The sequence below is a fragment of the Capricornis sumatraensis genome, chromosome 4 (assembly GCF_032405125.1).
Source record: "Capricornis sumatraensis isolate serow.1 chromosome 4, serow.2, whole genome shotgun sequence".
In the NCBI taxonomy this organism is placed as follows: Eukaryota; Metazoa; Chordata; class Mammalia; order Artiodactyla; family Bovidae; genus Capricornis; species Capricornis sumatraensis.
This window is the reverse complement of record NC_091072.1, coordinates 68,843,927-68,861,259: the sequence shown is the minus strand read 5'-3', so window position 1 is coordinate 68,861,259 and position 17,333 is coordinate 68,843,927. Positions and strand designations below refer to the sequence as shown.

At 38.4% G+C, this 17,333-nt stretch overlaps 1 protein-coding gene across 2 annotated transcripts in view; it reads left to right on the top strand.

The window, feature by feature from the left end:
- Positions 1–17,333, top strand: part of CEP83 (centrosomal protein 83) — a 137,479-nt gene that overhangs the window by 36,234 nt on the left and 83,912 nt on the right. For both annotated transcript variants that reach the window (XM_068970943.1, XM_068970942.1), the window contains exons 2-3: positions 9,231–9,504; positions 9,918–10,068. In XM_068970943.1, coding sequence (XP_068827044.1) covers positions 9,332–9,504; positions 9,918–10,068 — 324 coding nt within the window. In that variant the 5' untranslated portion in view covers positions 9,231–9,331. The remainder of the gene's footprint in view (positions 1–9,230; positions 9,505–9,917; positions 10,069–17,333) is intronic.

Sequence of the window (17,333 nt, the reverse complement as noted above, 5' to 3'; positions counted from 1 at the left end):
AAGAATAGCAAGGAGAGAGAAGAAATCCTTCTTACGTGAACAATGCAAAGAAATAGAGGAGAACAGTAGAAGGGGAAAGACTAGCGATCTGTTTAGGAAAATTAGAGATATCAAGGGACCATTTCATGCAAAAGTGGCCACAATAAAAGACAGAAACTGTATGGACCTAACAGACGCAGAAAATATCAAGAGGTGGCAAGAATACCCAGAAGAACTGCACCAAAAAGGTCTTAATGACCTAGATCACTACAATGGTGTGATCACTCACCTAGAGTCATTTTTTGAGTGTGAAGTCAAATGGGACTTAGGAAGCATCACTACGAACAAAGCTAGTCTATTTCAAATTCTAAAGATGAGTTTTTTAAAGTGCTGCACTCAGTATGCCAGCAAATTTAGAAAACTCAGCAGTAACCACAGGACTAGATACTACTTGTTTTTCCCAAAAGTGGATATACTATCACTTGTCTCTTCTGTTTTCTCCAAACTTATTATCATCAGTCTTTTTGGTTTTCTCATTGTGATTTTAATTTTATAAGAATTCTTATGCATATTCAGTTCAGTTCAGTCACTCAGTGGTGTCTCACTCTTTGTGACCCTGTGGGGTATAGCTCATCAGGCTTCCCTGTCTATCACCAACTCCCAGAATTTGCTCAAACTCATGTCCATTGAGTTGGTGATACCATCCAACCATCTCATCCTCTGTCGTCCCCTTCTCCTCCTGCCTGCTATCTTTCCCAGCATCAGGGTCTTTTCCAGTGAGTCAGTTCTTTGCATCAGGTGGCCAAAGTATTGGAGCTTCAGCATCAGTCCTTCCAATGAATATTCAGGACCGATTTCCTTTAGGATGAACTGGTTTCATCTCCTTGCAGTCCAAGGGATCTCAAGAGTCTTCTCCAACACCACAGTTCAAAAGCATCAATTCTTCAGTGCTCAGCTTTCTTTATAGTCCAGCTCTCACATCCATAGATGACTACTGGAAAAACCATAGCTTTGACTAGACAGACTTTTGTCGGCAAAGTAATGACTCTGCTTTTTAGTATGCTGTGTAGCTTGGTCATAGCTTTTCTTCCAAAGAACAGGTGTCTTTTACTTTCATGGCTGCAGTCACCATCTGCAGTGATTTTGGAGCCCCCAAAATAAAGTCCCTCACTGTTTCTATTGTTTCCCCATCTATTTGCCATGAAGTGATGGGACTGGATGCCATGATCTTAGGTTTCTGAATGTTGAGTTTTAAGCCAGCTTCTTCACTCTCCTCTTTCACTCTCATCAAGAGGCTCTTTAGTTCTTCACTTTCTGCCGTAAGGGTGATGTCATCTGCGCAGCTGAGGTTATTGATATTTCTGCTAGCAATATTGATTCCAGCTTGTGCTTCATCCAGCCTGGCATTTCACATGAGGTAATAACTCCTACACATTAGTACATTAAAAAGATAATTCAGAAGAAATAGGACAAAAGATTCAAAGAAAGATTTCATAACATAAAAGAAGATATCAAGAGGACCCATGAACAAAGACTATCTTTTAAAATATTCTGTTGCTGGTATGTAGAATACAGTTAGTTTTTTTGTGTTAATCTCCTTAGCAGTCCTTCTTCCTTCCTCTAATCATTTCTCTATAAATTCTTCTGTACTTTATATACATACTATCAGAACTTCTGTATATAAGTTTTTTTCTCTCCTTTTTTTTTTGACCTTTTATACCTTTGTCTTTTTCCAGATCTTCGGTACAAAGTTGAGTAAAATTGGTGATAATGGACATCCTTGTCTTATTAATCAGATTCTCAAAGGCAAGCATTGAAGAGTTTGAAATCAAGCATGGTTTTTATTATATTCTTTTTGAACACACCTTGTATCAAATTGATGTGCCTTTCAGTTCTTGGTTTGCTTTAAGTTTTTTTAAATTGAGTTGAAATTTATATAACAAAATTAGCCATTCGAAAGTGTGCAATTCAGTGCAATTTAGTACATTCATGATGTTGTACAACTACCATTTCTGGTTTCAAAACGTTTTTATCACCTTCAAAGAAAACTGTGTACCCATTGAGCAGTCATTCCCTATTCCCTACCCCAAGCTCTTTGCAACCAACAATCTACTTTGTCTCTATGGATTTACCTATTTTGGATAATCATATAACTGGAATCAGACTTTGACACAAATGGTAGATGTTTTATTTTCTTACAAGTCCCTGAGCATCTGTTATTTTAATCTGTTGTCTTTTCAAAGTGAGTAATTTCTTTTCTAGTTAATTCTTTGTTCTTTATCTTTTCATACTGTTGAGCTCATACTTAGATTTTTATTTTGGTCATTGTATTTTTAATTTCTAAAATTTCCACTTGGTTCTTCTTTATATCTTGAATTCTTTGTTGAGACATTTGTTTGTTGTGACTTTCTCTTTTTTCATGTATTTCAAGCTCGTTTGTGATTGCTCTCTGAAGCATTTTAATCATAACTTCTGTAAAGTCTTTGTCAGATAACTTTAACATCTCTGTCATCTCAGTGTTGGCATCTTGCAGTTGTCTTTTTACATTTGAGATCTTTCTCATTCTGGATATGACAGTGATTTTCTTTTGAAACCTGGAACTTTGAGGTTTATGTTAATGAGACTTTGGATTCTACTTAAACCTGTTTTAGCTGGCTTTTCCGGACATCTCTTTGGTGGGGGGAGAAAGAGGGAAATACTATCTCATTGCCAATTGGGGATGAAAGTCCAGTTTTTCCATTTAGCCTCTGTTGGCACCTGAGTTGTGGAAGATTATCACTTTATTGTTGGTTGGTGAGGCCTCTGGCTTCTCATGGGGTCTCTACTGACACAGCAGAAAGGGTGGCCTTGTTATTGCTGAGTGTAGTGCCGGTCCTCACTCTCCACTAGGCCTTCTCTGACAGCAGTTAAGCAGACTGAGGGATGTGCTAATGCTTACTGTTGGTGGAGTGAAAGTTCAGGTGACCCACGTGGTCTCCGTTGACATTCAGGAACTTGAGGCTTAACTACTTTTCAGCAGAGATGAAAAGTCCCAGCCTCCTGATTGCTTGTGTATCATCCCTGATAGGATGTTGTTGGGATTACAGCCTGGCTTTGGCTTTTGCTTGTGTGGAAGTGGTAGAATCACAATTTTTTCCATAGTATTTGCTTGTAGTAGGTCATTATTGTCTTAAAATTTTTTTTTTTTAATCTTGCTGGGCTTCCCCTTTCTTGTTAGTTTGGCTAAAGAAGAGGGTTAAAACATTTTGTGGGATTGGGAGAGGGGTCTGAACTCACTGCCAGCTTCTTCACCTCCAAGTTGGGCATAAAAGAGGAAAAAAGAAAATCCAGGGCGCCTGCCGCTGTGTTGGTTCTTTTCTCCCAGGGTTCTTAGCTGATTTTCCTTCTAGTCTCCATTTTTCAGAGTCATGTTATATGTCATATCATAACATAACATTTGAGACTTTTGTTGTATTACTGGGCTTAGGGAAATGTACATCTGCTCCATCTTCCTGGAAGCAAATATCTTTATCCCCCAAGTTTTAATAATCGATTTTCCTTTGGTTCTAAATATTTTCTGACTTTTACAGTCACTTTTCTTTAGTTTGTAAGTTATTTAGAAATGTTTTCTTTCTAAGCATATGTAACTTTTCCGGCTACCTTTTTGTATTGAGTTTTAAATTATAGTCAGAAAACATATTCTGTATAATTTTTTAATGTGACATATTTTTATGTGAGATATGTATATTTTTAATGTGAGATATCCAGCATGTTCAGTTCAGCTCAGTCGTGTCCAACTCTTTGCGACCCCATAGACTGCAGCATGCCAGGCCTCCCTGTCCATCACCAACTCCAGGAGCTTACTCAAACATATATCCATTGAGTGATGCCCTCCAACCATCTCATCCTCTGTCGTCCCCTTCTCCTCATGCCTTCAATCTTTCCCAGCATCAGGGTCTTTTCAAATGAGTCAGCTCTTTGCATCAGATGGCCAAAGTATTGGAGTTTCAGCTTCAGCATCAGTCCTTCCAATGAACATTCAGGACCGATTTCCTTTAGGATGGACTGGCTGGATCTCCTTGCAGTCCAAGGGACTCTCCAAAGTCTTCTGCAACACCACAGTTCAAAAGCATCAGTTCTTTGGCGCTCAGCTTTCTTTATAGTCCAACTCTCACATCTATACATGACCACTGGAACAACCATAGCCTTGACTAGATGGACCTCTGTTGGCAAAGTAGTGTCTCTGCTTTTGAATATGCTGTCTAGGTTGGTCATAACTTTCCTTCCAAGGAGTAAACGTCTTTTTATTTCATGGCTGCAATCACCATCTGCAGTGATTTTGGAGCCCCCCAAAATAAAGTCTGTCACTGGTTCCACTGTTTCCCCATCTGTTTGCATGAAGTGATGGGACTGGATACCATGATCTTTGTTTTCTGAATGTTGAGCTTTAAGCCAACTTTTTCACTCTTCTCTTTCACTTTCATCAAGAGCCTCTTTAGTTCTTCACTTTATGTCATAAGGGTGGTGTCATCTGCATATCTGTGGTTATTGATATTTTTCCTGGCAATCTTGATTCCAGCTTGTGCTTCTTCCAGCCTAGCGTTTCTCATTATGTACTCTGCATATAAGTTAAATAAGCAGGGTGACAATTTATAGCCTTGACGTACTCCTTTTCCTGTTTGGAACCAGCCTGTTGTTCATGTCCAGTTCTAACTATTGCTTCCTGACCTGCATACAGTTTTCTCAAGAGGCCGGTCAGGTGGTCTGATATTCCTCTCTCTTTCAGGATTTTCCATAGTTTATTGTGACCCACACAGTCAAAGCTTTGACATAGTCTTATAGTCATTTATAAATGATCCAGCATGTGGTTATTTATAAATGTTCCATGCATGCTTATAAGGAGTTTGTTCTATACTTATTGGGTACAGTTTTCTATAAATGTCAGGTCAGGTTGGTTAATTATGTTGTTTAAGTTGTTTGTATTTCTTACTGATAATTTTTTTCTGCTTGTTCTATTAGTTACCAACAATAATGGTTAAATTCTCTCCCTAAGATTGTGAATTTGTCTGTTTTTCCTTGTAGTTCTGACTGTCTCATTTGTTGTATGTAAATTAAAATTATGACATCTTTTTGGTGTACTTAACCTTTTATTATGAATGTGTCTTTTCATCTTTACTAGTATTTTTTTGGTCTGAAAATCAACTTTGTTTGCTATTAATATTAGTTCTAACATCTCTCTTTATTAGTGTTTGTATTATTTTCTCTGATTTTAATTTCAGCTTTTCTGTGCCCTTGTGTTTTAAAAATGGCTTATAAAAAAAGCATATGGCTATATTTTTCCTTTTAAACTTCTCTTTTATGTTGAGAAACCCTTTTTTAGAGTGTTTTAGTAATTTTAATTTCTCCACCCTTTTAGCATTCTTTAATGCTTCATGGGAAATAGATGGGGAAACAGTGGAAACAGTGTCTGACTTTATTTTTTGGGCTCCAAAATCACTGCAGATGGTGATTGCAGCCATGAAATTAAAAGACGCTTACTCCTTGGAAGGAAAGTTATGACCAACCTAGATAGCATATTCAAAAGCAGACATATTACTTTGCCAACAAAGGTCCGTCTAGTCAAGGCTATGGTTTTTCCTGTGGTCATGTATGGATGTGAGAGTGGGACTGTGAAGAAAGCTGAGTGCTGAAGAATTGATGCTTTTGAACTGTGGTGTTGGAGAAGACTCTTGAGAGTCCCTTGGACTGCAAGGAGATCCAACCAGTCCATTCTGAAGGAGATCAGCCCTGGGATTTGTTTGGAAGGAATGATGCTAAAGCTGAAACTCCAGTACTTTGGCCACCTCATGTGAAGAGTTGACTCATTGGAAAAGATCCTGATGCTGGGAGGGATTGGGGGCAGGAGGAAAAGGGGACGACAGAGGATAAGATGGCTAGATGGCATCACTGACTTGATGGATGTGAGTTTGTGTGAACTCCGGGAGTTGGTGATGGATAGGGAGGCCTGGAGTGCTGTGAGTCGTGGGGTCGCAAAGAGTCGGACACGATTGAGCAACTGAACTGAGAAGTGAAATAAAATTTCTGACTGCTGATTTGGCAGTGCTTTGGTAGACTAGAGAGAAAATATTGGAAACAGGGCCAATAAAAAGCTCTAGTAGTCTAGGTGATACAAGTCTGGCTTTTTGTAGTCAAGAAGGAATGGAGAGAATGGAGTGCATTTTAAAGAGAGTATTTGTTGTCTATGCATGGGAAATTGAGTGAGAAAGCAGAGAAGACTTTGGGGTTGTAAGTTTGGATGAATGGTAGCATAATACTGGTATCAGTACCAAAAGCTGGAAAGTAAGGATGTTGAAGGTAGAGTGAAAGCAAAGTAGTTGAATTTGGTTGAAGGTAATTTGAATATAGTGATAGAATTGTTCATTACCTGAAAAAAAAAAATTTGTGATTTTTAAAAATAAAATTTAACAATAAAATTGAAAGTAGAAGTTTTCCTGTCAGAGAGTCTCCCAGTTATTATTTCCCCAGAAATTACCACTATTCTCAGCTTGCTGTTCTACTAATTGACTGTGTGTGTGTAAACACGTGTGTGTATCTGTCATTCATACTCTTCACCATACTGTGGAGCCAGATCTAACTTATAATGATAGGGTAGATACACCTTCCTTTATTTATGGAAGTTTAGCTTATTTCTGATTTTTTCATTTTTTTAATTAAAAACAATGTCACAGAGAAAATTCTTATGTAGTAATTACATTTGGGTACTCATCCAGCTATTTTCATAAGATTGGGCAGGAAATAAGCAGATTTGGGCACCTGATGCAAAGAGCCAACTCATTGGAAAAGATCCTGATGCTGGGAAAGATTTGAACAGCAGAAGAGGGTGGAAGAGGATGAGATGGTTAGATAGCATCACTGACTCAGTGGACACGAATCTGAGCAAACCCTGGGAGACAGTGAAGGACAGGTTAGCCTGATGTGCCGCAGTCCATGGGGTCGCAAAGAGTCAGACATGACAGCCACTGAACAAAAATAACAGCTTTCCAGAAAGCTTAGTATAGATTTGTGTGTGTGTACATGCATGTACATGTGAACATACATGCACACATGGAAATTAGCAACGTGATTTTTTTGTGTTGCATGTATGTTTGGTTAGTTGCTCAGGTGTGTCTGACTCTGTGACCCCATGGACTGTAGCACGCCAGGCTCCTCTGTCCATGGGATCACCCAGACAAGAATACTGGAGTGAGTTGCCATTTCCTTCTCAGAGGATCTTCCCGACCCAGGGATCGAGCCCATTTCTCCTGTGTCGCCAGTATTTGCAGGCAAATTCTTTACCACTGAACCACCTGGGATAGCCCCTTCGTGTATGAAGGGAAAGTGTATCATGTGTTTCGGTGTGGTACTTACTGGTAATGTGTGTTGGTATATTCTAGCTTTATTAGTCAATAAAGTTTAAACATATAAAAAGGTAATGAATTTGCAAACATCATCTTGGAGCAGAGAAATCCTCCTGGTTTGGGAAAATATAAGAGGGCAATTATACATATGTTTGCATAGAAGCTAGAATTGGAGATGAGGTAATGTGGTGAATGAGAATGGGATTTTGTAAAATTAGTTAAATCCTAGAAAGTAAGTACTTCTAGTGAATATTTCAGTTCCCAAGAGGAAAGTTTTATTTCTGTGAGGACTTAACTAATTTTTGGGTAGGGGGTCAGTGAGAGTATTTACCTTACTGTCAAGTTAACTGGAATACAAAAAACAAAACAAAACAAAAACTCAGTTTGGAAATCTTTCTTTCACTAGTAGTAGGACTAAAGGGTAGCCTTTGATTTTTCTGATATAGTTTAAGCTTTTGGCTAATTAAAATCAAAGCCTTATAATGCATTTTGGTGATATTAATAGAAAATATGAGATACATTTATTGTATGCTTCTGTCTCTTAAAAATTAATTTGGATCAAAGAGCAGAATCAAAATTACATGCCAGTTTTATGATCTAGTTTATAAATTCCATGGCAAATGTAAAATATATACTCATAACAGGATAATGTCGAGGTAGCTGCTACAAACAGTTCACTGTGCATTTTCAAAGGTTGAATCCTTGTGCACATTAAACCTAAGAATAAGAAGTAAAGCGTCCTTGAAAGACTTTTGTTGTTCTTTCATTGCTAAGTCATGTCTGACATTTTTGTGACCCTGTGAACTGTAGCCTGCCAGATTCCTCTGTTCATGGGATTTCCCACAAGAATACTGGAATGGGTTGCCATTTCCTTCTCCAGGGTATCTTCCCAACCCCAGGGATTGAACTCATGTCTCCTACATTGCAGGCAGATTCTTCATAGACAAAGCAGGAAACCAAAGTGACCTCATTTTTAGTTTAAAAGTCTTCTTATGTAATATGTAGACATCACATTAATTTATCAGAAATGATGTATTTCAAGCAAGATTCAGCAATCGAATGGTTGGTTTGTGTAGGCTAAAGATTGTCTCTTGTAGTAAGGAAAGGTAATTCATAATTACCCATGACTAAGGGAGAGAGGAAAAAAAAATATATATATATAATAGTCTTGAGAAAGATAAATGAAGTTAAAAGTAGCAGAATTATTTTGATTAAAATTTTTGTTTTTATTTACAGTAAGAACACTGTTGTCAGTTTTTTACTTTTAGATAAAGCACACATTCAGTTACTTTCATAATCCTGAATTGGTGATTGAGTTTCCTGTCCTTAGCACAGTGTATAATACATAGATGATCAATATTTATGTGTTAACAGATTTCTCCTCTGAATCTGCTGCCCAAGTGCAGTCACCTTGTGTCAAGTAAAACACCCTTTGTAACATTAATCACAGACATAATTACATGTTCAAGCTCATCTTTGTGAAGACTGTGACTCTCACTAGTCACTTACCAAGATCCAAATGGCTTTTCCCCTGGTTTCAGAGTATGGATTTTGTCCCAGAATCCACCCTTGAAATTTACCTCAGTAGCTTTAGAAAATGTTGGTGATATGTGAATCTAGGACTACTTATAGTGGAAGAATCAATACTTCTAGTTAGGTTACTACTTGGAGATGTGACCTTGATAGTCACAGAAACTGCATGGAAGTAAAGAAAATTTAAGGTATGATTCAACTTCATTTTTGAATTTTGTTTTATGAACAATTGAAAATGTGAAAATTGAGTTTTGTTATAGAAATGATAAGGAGGATAGTAAGTGATAAAAATATATAACACTGAAGAAGTTCACTGATCATTAAGTGTATGTCTCTCTACAGGTATAATTTGACCTCCTGAGATTCTGTCTTAGCAAGAAGAAAGTGGAAAATACTCTTGGAAAGAAAACTAAGACATTAAGAAAGCCAGAACTTATTTTTACATGGTTGTCCACTCAGTTACCAATATGGATGCTTTTCCCACCATTTTTCCTCCTGGTGGAGACAGTGAACTGAGACATTCTCAATCTGAGCTCCAAAAAATGTTAACTGATGAACGATTACGATGTGAACATCATAAAACTAATTATCAGACTCTGAAAGCTGAACACACAAGGTAATTATTTAAATTTGGAGGTGAGAGGCTTGACTACACACTTTTATTTTGTCTGAATATTTGCCCTGGAACATACAGTATAATTTTGTTATAATGTACAATATACATTTAAAACTTTTTGAATACAGTAAATGTTCTTTAAATCAAGTGGATTATAAATTTATTAAAGTCTTATTTTGAAAGTGGGATATAAAATTTATGTATCTCAGTAGCTAAATATTTTTTCCTTCAAAGTAAAGTTATATTCAGAAATTACAGTGTTAATAGTTAAGTGACACTTGGTAAAGCAATGATATTTGGAAGTTTAAATAGAATCTATGGTGTTGATCTTGTTCCGTAGTGTTGGTTGACTTTAAGGTCATACAATTAAAAAGCAATGGATACTCTTAAATTCTTCTTTTTCTAAAAATTAGGTTGCAAGATGAATACATAAAGTTACAAAATGAACTCAAGCGTGTTTTAAATGAAAAGCAAACTCACCAGGAAAAATTTCAGCTGCTGCTTGAAGAGGTACGAAGAGAATTAGTTGAGAAAACTAAAGACTTAGAAGAGATGAAGCTGCAGGTAAGAAAATGCATTCAAATTAGTATAAATTAGTCAGATGTTTAATGGAGATACATATGTAATTTTGGTAAATTTGGTAAGTTCTCTCTGTATCCATAATGAGTATTTTGTTGTATCTCCAGTGGTATAATTTAATCTTCTTTCATATACTTTTGAATGTTAGCTACTCGTAGAATTCAGCCACAAAACTTTTATTTTATGTAAATTTTAATTATATTTTCTGTTCTGATTTAAATAATATCTTACTCTTTAGAATAATTGGAGGAAAGGCCAGTCCGAATTGATAAAAATTCACAATTAAACATACTTTAAAAATGAAGATTTTCTGAATTTCTGAGGAGTTGCTCAAGTAACAGATAGTTGATACTAAAGTACTAACTACAGTTTCTTTTGACTTTTTTTTACACGATTCACATTTCTATTTGCTCAAAAAGTAGAGCAAAGCTACCTGTCAGATTTTAAATTAGGTATTAGTTGAGATATCTTACTGTAATCGCTCAGTAGCACTAGCTGTTTATTTCTGCTTATCTCATGCTTGTCACTTAGACCAGAAAAGATGTCCATTCCATCTTAGGGGACAGGAATGCAAAAGTAGGAAGTCAAGAGATACCTGGAGTAACAGGTAAGTTTGGCCTTGGAGAGTACAGAATGAAGCAGGGCAAAGGCTAACAAGAGCTTTGCCAAGAGAATGCACTGGTCATAGCAAACACCCTCTTCCAATAACACAAGAGACAACTCTACACATGGACATCACCAAATGGTCAATACCGAAATCAGATTGATTATATTCTTTGTAGCCAAAGATGGAGAAGTTCTATACAGTCAGCAAAAACAAGACTGGAAACTGACTGTGGCTCAAATCATGAACTCCTTATTGCCAAATTCAGACTTAAATTGAAGAAAGTAGGGAAAACCACTAGACTATTCAGGTATGACCTAAATCAGATCCCTTAGGATTATGTTAGAAGAAGTGACAAACAGATTCAAGGGGTTAGATCTGATAGAGTGCCTGAAGAACTATGGACAGAGGTTTGTGACATTGTACAGCAATTGTAAAGCAAAGGAGAAAAGGAAAGATATACTCATTTGAATGCAGAGTTCCAAAGAATAGCTTGGAGAGAAAAGAAAGCCTTCCTCAGTGATCAGTGCAAAGAAATAGAGGAAAACTATAGAATGGTAAAGACTAGAGATCTCTTCAGGAAAATTAGAGATCCCAAGGGAACATTTCATGCAAAGATGGGCTCAATAAAGGACAGAAATGGTATGGACTTAACAGAAGCAGAAGATATTAAGAAGAGGTGGCAAGAGTACACAGAACTGTACAGAAAAGATCTTCATGACCCAGATAATCATGATAGTGTGATCACTCATCTAGTGCCAGACATCCTGGAATGTGAAGTCAAGTGGGCCTTAGGAAGCATCACTATGACCAAAGCTAGTGACAGTGATGGAATTCCAGTTGAGCTGTTTCAAATCCTAAAAGATGATGCTGTGAAAGTGCTGCACTCAATGTGTCAGCAGATTTGGAAAACGCAGCAGTGAGAGAAGTCTCACACGCTAGCAAAGTAGTGCTCAAAATTCTCCAAGCCAGGCTTCAGCAATATGCGAATCATGAACTTTCAGATGTTCAAGCTGGTTTTATAAAAGGCAGAGGAACCAGAGCTCAATTTGCCAACATCCGCTGGATCATGGAAAAAGCAAGAGAATTCCAGAAAAACATCTATTTCTACTTAATTGGCTGTGCCAAAGCCTTTGACTATGTGGATCACAATAAACTGTGGAAAATTCTGAAAGAGATGGGAATACCAGACCACCTGACCTGCCTCCTGAGAAATCTGTATACAGGTCAGGAAGCAACAGTAGAACAAGACATGGAACAACAGACTGGTTCCAAATAGGAAAAGGAGTACATCAAGGCTGTATATTGTCACCCTGCTTATTTAACTTATATGCAGAGTACATTATGAGAAACCCTGGCCTGGAAGAAGCACAAGCTGGAATCCGGATTGCTGGGAAAAATATCAATAACCTCAGATATGCAGATGACACCACCCTTATGGCAGAAAGTGAAGAGGAACTAAAAAGCCTCTTGATGAAAGTGAAAGAGGAGAGTGAAAAAGTTGGTTTAAAGCTCAACATTCAGAAAACAAAGATCATGGCATCCGGTCCTGTTACTTCATGGAAAATAGATGGAGAAACAGTGGCAGACTTTTTTATTTTGGGCTCCCAAATCACTGCAGATGGTGACTGAAGCCATGAAATTGAAAGACGCTTGCTCCTTGGAAGAAAAGTTATGAGTAACGTAGACAGCAAATTAAATAGCAGAGACATTACTTTGTCAACAAAGATCTGTCTAAGACTATGGTTTTTCCAGTAGTCATGTATGGATGTGAGAATTAGACTATAAAGAAAGCTGAGCACTGAAGAATTGATGCTTTTGAACTGTGGTGTTGGAGAAGACTCCTGAGAGTCCCTTGGACTGCAAGGAGATCCAACCAGTCCATCCTAAAGGAAATCGGTCCTGAGTGTTCATTGGAGGGACTGATGCTGAAGCTGAAACTCCAATACGTTGGCCACCTGATGCAAAGAACTAACTCACTGGAAAAGACCCTGATGCTGGGAAAGATTGAGTGCAGGAGGAGAAGGGGATGACAGAGGATGAGATGGTTGGATGGCATCACTGACTCGATGGACATGAGTTTGAGTAAGCTCTGGGAGTTGGTGTAGGACAGGAGGTCTGGAGTGCTGCAGTCCATGGGGTCACAAAGAGTCAGACACAACTGAGGAAATGAACTGAAGATGGCAGGAAAATGATACTGATAGAAAAATGTCTCCACAAAGGAAAAAACAACACTGAAATCAGCCTTGTGAGGTCTCTAACTGTGGTTAAAGACTACTTCATAAGCAACTTATTAACAAGCAGACACATTAAAAAAAAACAACTATCTTCCTTCCTTCTCCCTCTTTCTCAAAGCCGACATACACCAAAGACAGAATTAGAGGGTTAAACTGATACCAAATTAGGAGGAAATTATGCTGTGTTAGATTTTTAATGGAATTACCGCTGCTACTTGTCTCAAAACAAACCTAAAAGAATGCTTCATCATACAACCATCTATGTTTCATTACCTACATTAAGTCTATAAAAGCAAATCTTCAACACTGCAACATTTATCCTATTAAATATTATAATACTATACAGACCAGTTTTTTCAAAGAATGCTTTGATTTAATGGGGCAAATATCTCTGTACCAGAGATTCTTAAGAAATTAATGACAAACTGAGTAATAAATTTTGCTCTGAGCTTCCTAGCAGGCAAATAATATGGGAAACATGGGTTATACAATCTGCATTACCAGGTGCAAAGAAAGCATATATATGTTTGGTAATTATCAGAAATACATAAAATGACTCCCATTTTTTAAGAAAAGATTTTGTTAACATGTTACATAACAGTGTAATAGCTAACTTCCTCTAACCACTCATGACATCAAAGCACTGTATGAACAACTTCTATGCATTGACTCACTGTACCTTTAAAAGTATCCTATGAACTAGGCACTATTTTCATCCCCAATGACTACAGCTACACTAGTGATGCAGAATATTCTTTAAATGAATGTCTTTTATATTGTTGTTCCATGAAAGCCAAAGAGATGATAAATCTTAAATCAGAAAAGGCATTTTGTAAGTAGACAATGTAATACATGTGTATTTTTAAAATAATCATCTTTCATAAAACCTTCACTGAAGTATTTCTTGGTGATTTTACTTTGTTGAATTTACTTACCTTTACTCAACTCACAATTTGTACAGATTGCAAATATCCATTAAGCAAATAGCTAAATTGCTTCAATATTGTGTTTATGTATAGATGTTTCTTTCAGTTATTTTTCCCAGGTAGATATCACACAGAAACCAGATATGTTTATCTTGAAGAACAGAAACTTTACCAGATAAATTTTATTTATCAGCAAACATTTGGGAAGTTATCATGTGGATAAATACCTAGAGTTTTTTTGTGTAAATGTCAACCCACTCCGGTACTCTTGCCTAGAAAATTCCATGGATGGAGGAGCCTGGTGGGCTACAGTCCATGGGGTCGCAAAGAGTCGGGCACGACTGAGCAACTCCACTTCACTTCACTTCAAGGAACACAGGTGGCGCTAGTGGTAAAAGAACCTGCCTGCCGATGCAGGAGACATAAGAGATGCAAGTTCAGTCCTTAGTTTGGGAAGATCCAGTGGAGGAGGGCATGGCAACCAACTCCAGTATTCCTGCCTGGAGAATCCGCTGGTCGGGGGGTCCTGGTGGGTTACAGTTCATAGAGTTGCAAAGAGTTGGACACGAAGGAAGCGAGTTATCACACACACGCATAGGCAAGGAACACTGCAAGAAGCAATAGGAAGGCTATAGGGAGGATGATTGTATTTCAATCTGAAAGAAAATGCTTAACATACTCCAATCCATACATGGAAGTGGGTCACTTTACAAGTTCCCTAGGTTCTCTAACACTGAGAGCAGTGAAGCACAGAACGAAGAGCCCTGTGTCATAGACGTTTGAAATAGGAATTCTGCTTTGAAATTTACTGCCTCACAGTTCTGGAGGCCAGAAGTCCAAAATCAAGTTGTCAGCTAGGCCATGTTGCCTCTGAAAACTGTAGGACGAGTACTTCCCTGCCTTGTCCTAGCTTCTGTTGATGTGCTGACAGTCCTTGGCATTGCCTGGCAGCTTGCAGGGCTTCAGCCGCTACTTCTGTCATCATGGGACATTCTCTCTGCCCCACCCGACTCCCCACCCACCTGTTTCTGTCTTATAAGGACATCAGTCATATTTGATTAATGGGCCATCATACTTCAGTATTACCTTTTCATCTGCAAAACTCCTTATTTCCAAATAAGGTCACATTCTGAGGCACTGGGAATTAAAACTTATCTTTGGAGAGGACACAACTCAACTCACAGCAGATATGAAAGAACTAGACTATCAACTCTAAAATACTAAGGCTCTGTCTATCTCAGTACCTATGAAACAACAAGTGCAACATATGTGAATAGAACAATTCTGACTTGCTCATTTATTTATTCATGTCATTCATATAAAAAATGCTTGCTAGGCACCATCTTAAGCACTACAGAAACACTAAAAACAATTCCTGCCCTCATGGAGTCCGTATTCAAACAGAATAAAAATTGCCATTGTTTGAGTATCTCCTATGTGCCAGACACTATACTAAAAATATACAGGTTATTTTTATCTCATCAGTCTTTAGAACAATCCCTGTTAGAAAACAACATGTATGCCCTTTCAGTTCAGTTCAGTTCCTTAGTCATGTCTGACTCTCTGCGACCCCATGAATTGCAGCACGCCAGGCCTCCCTGTCCATCACCAACTCCCGGAGTTCACTCAAACTCACGTCCATCGAGTTGGTGATGCTATCCAGCAGTCTCATCCTCTGTCGTGCCCTTCTCCTCCTGCCCCCAATCGCTCTCAGCATCAGGGTCTTTTCCAATGAATCAGCTCTTCGCATGAGGTGGCCAAAGTACTGGAGTTTCAGCTTTAGCATCATTCCTTCCAAAGTACACCCAGGGCTGATCTCCTTCAGAATGGACTGGTTGGATCTCCTTGCAGTCCAAGGGACTCTCAAGAGTCTTCTGCAACACCACAATTCAAAAGCATCAAGTCTTCGGTGCTCAGCCTTCTTTATGGTCCAATTCTCACATCCGTACATGACTACTGGAAAAACCATAGCTTTGACAAGATGGACCTTTGTCAGTGAAGTAGTGTCTGTGCTTTTTAATATGCTGTCTAGGTTGCTCGTGACTTTTCTTCCAAGGAGCATCTTCTAATTACATGGCTGCAGTCACCATCTGCAGTGATTTTGGAGCCCAAGAAAATAAAGTCTCTCTCAAGGTGTCTATTTTCCCCCCATCTATTCGCCATGGAGTGATGGGACCAGATACCATGATCTTAGCTTGTTGAACATTGAGTTTTAAGCCAGTTTTTTCACTCTCTTCTTTGACTTTTATCAAGAGGATCTTTAGTTTCACTTCGCTTTCTGCTGTAAGGGTGGCGTCATCTACACATCTGAGCTAATTGATATTTCTCCCAGAAATCTTGATTCCAGCTTGTGCTTCATCCAGCCCAACATTTTGCAAGATGTACTCTGCATATAAGTTAAATAAGGGCAACAATACATAGTCTTGACGTACTCCTTTCCCTATTTGGAAACAGTCTGTTGTTCCGTGTCTTGTTCTAACTGTTGCTTCTAGAACTACATACAGGTTTCTCAGGAGGCAGATCAGGTGGTCTGATATTCCCATCTCTTTCAGAATTTTTCAGTTTGTTGTGATCCACACAGTCAAAGACTTTGGCATAAAAGCAGAAGTATATGTTTTTCCGGAACTCTCTTGCTTTTTCGAAGATCCAATGGATGCTGGCAATTTGATCTCTGGTTCCTCTGCCTTTTCTAAATCCAGCATGAACATCTGAAAGTTCATGGTTCACGTACTGTTGAAGCCTGGCTTGGAGAATTTTGAGCATTGCTTGACTAGTGTGTGAGATGAGTGCAGCTGTGCAGTAGTTTGAGCATTCTTTGGCATTGCCTTTCTTTGGGATTGGAATGAAAACTGATCTTTTCCAGTCCTGTGGCCACTGCTGAGTGACATACTGAGTGCAGCGCTTTCACAGCACCATCTTTTAGGATTTGAAATAGCTCAACTGGAATTCCATCACCTCCACTAGCTTTGTTCATAGTGATGCTTCCTAAGGCCCGCTTGACTTCACATTCCAGGATGTCTGGCTCTAGGCGAGTGATCGCACCATTGTGGTGATCTGGCTCATGAACATCTTTTTTGTACAGTTCTGTGTATTCTTGCCGCCTCTTCTTAATATCTTCTGCTTCTGTTAGATCCACAACGCTTCTGTCCTTTATTGTGCCCATCTTTGCCTAAAATGTTCCCTTGGTATATCGAATTGTCTTGAAGAGGTCTCTAGTCTTTCCCATTCTGTTGTTTTCCTCTATTTCTTTGCATTGATCACTGAGGAAGGCTTTCTTATCTCTCCTAGCTATTCCTTGGGACTCTGCATTCAAATGGGTATATGTTTCCTTTTCTCCTTTGCCTTTCGCTTCTTTTCTTTTCACAGCTATTTGTAAGGCCTCCTCAGACAACCATTTTGCCTTTTTGCATTTCTTTCTCTTGGGAATGGGCTTGATCCCTGTCTCCTGTACAGTGTCACGAACCTCCATCCATAGTTCTCAGG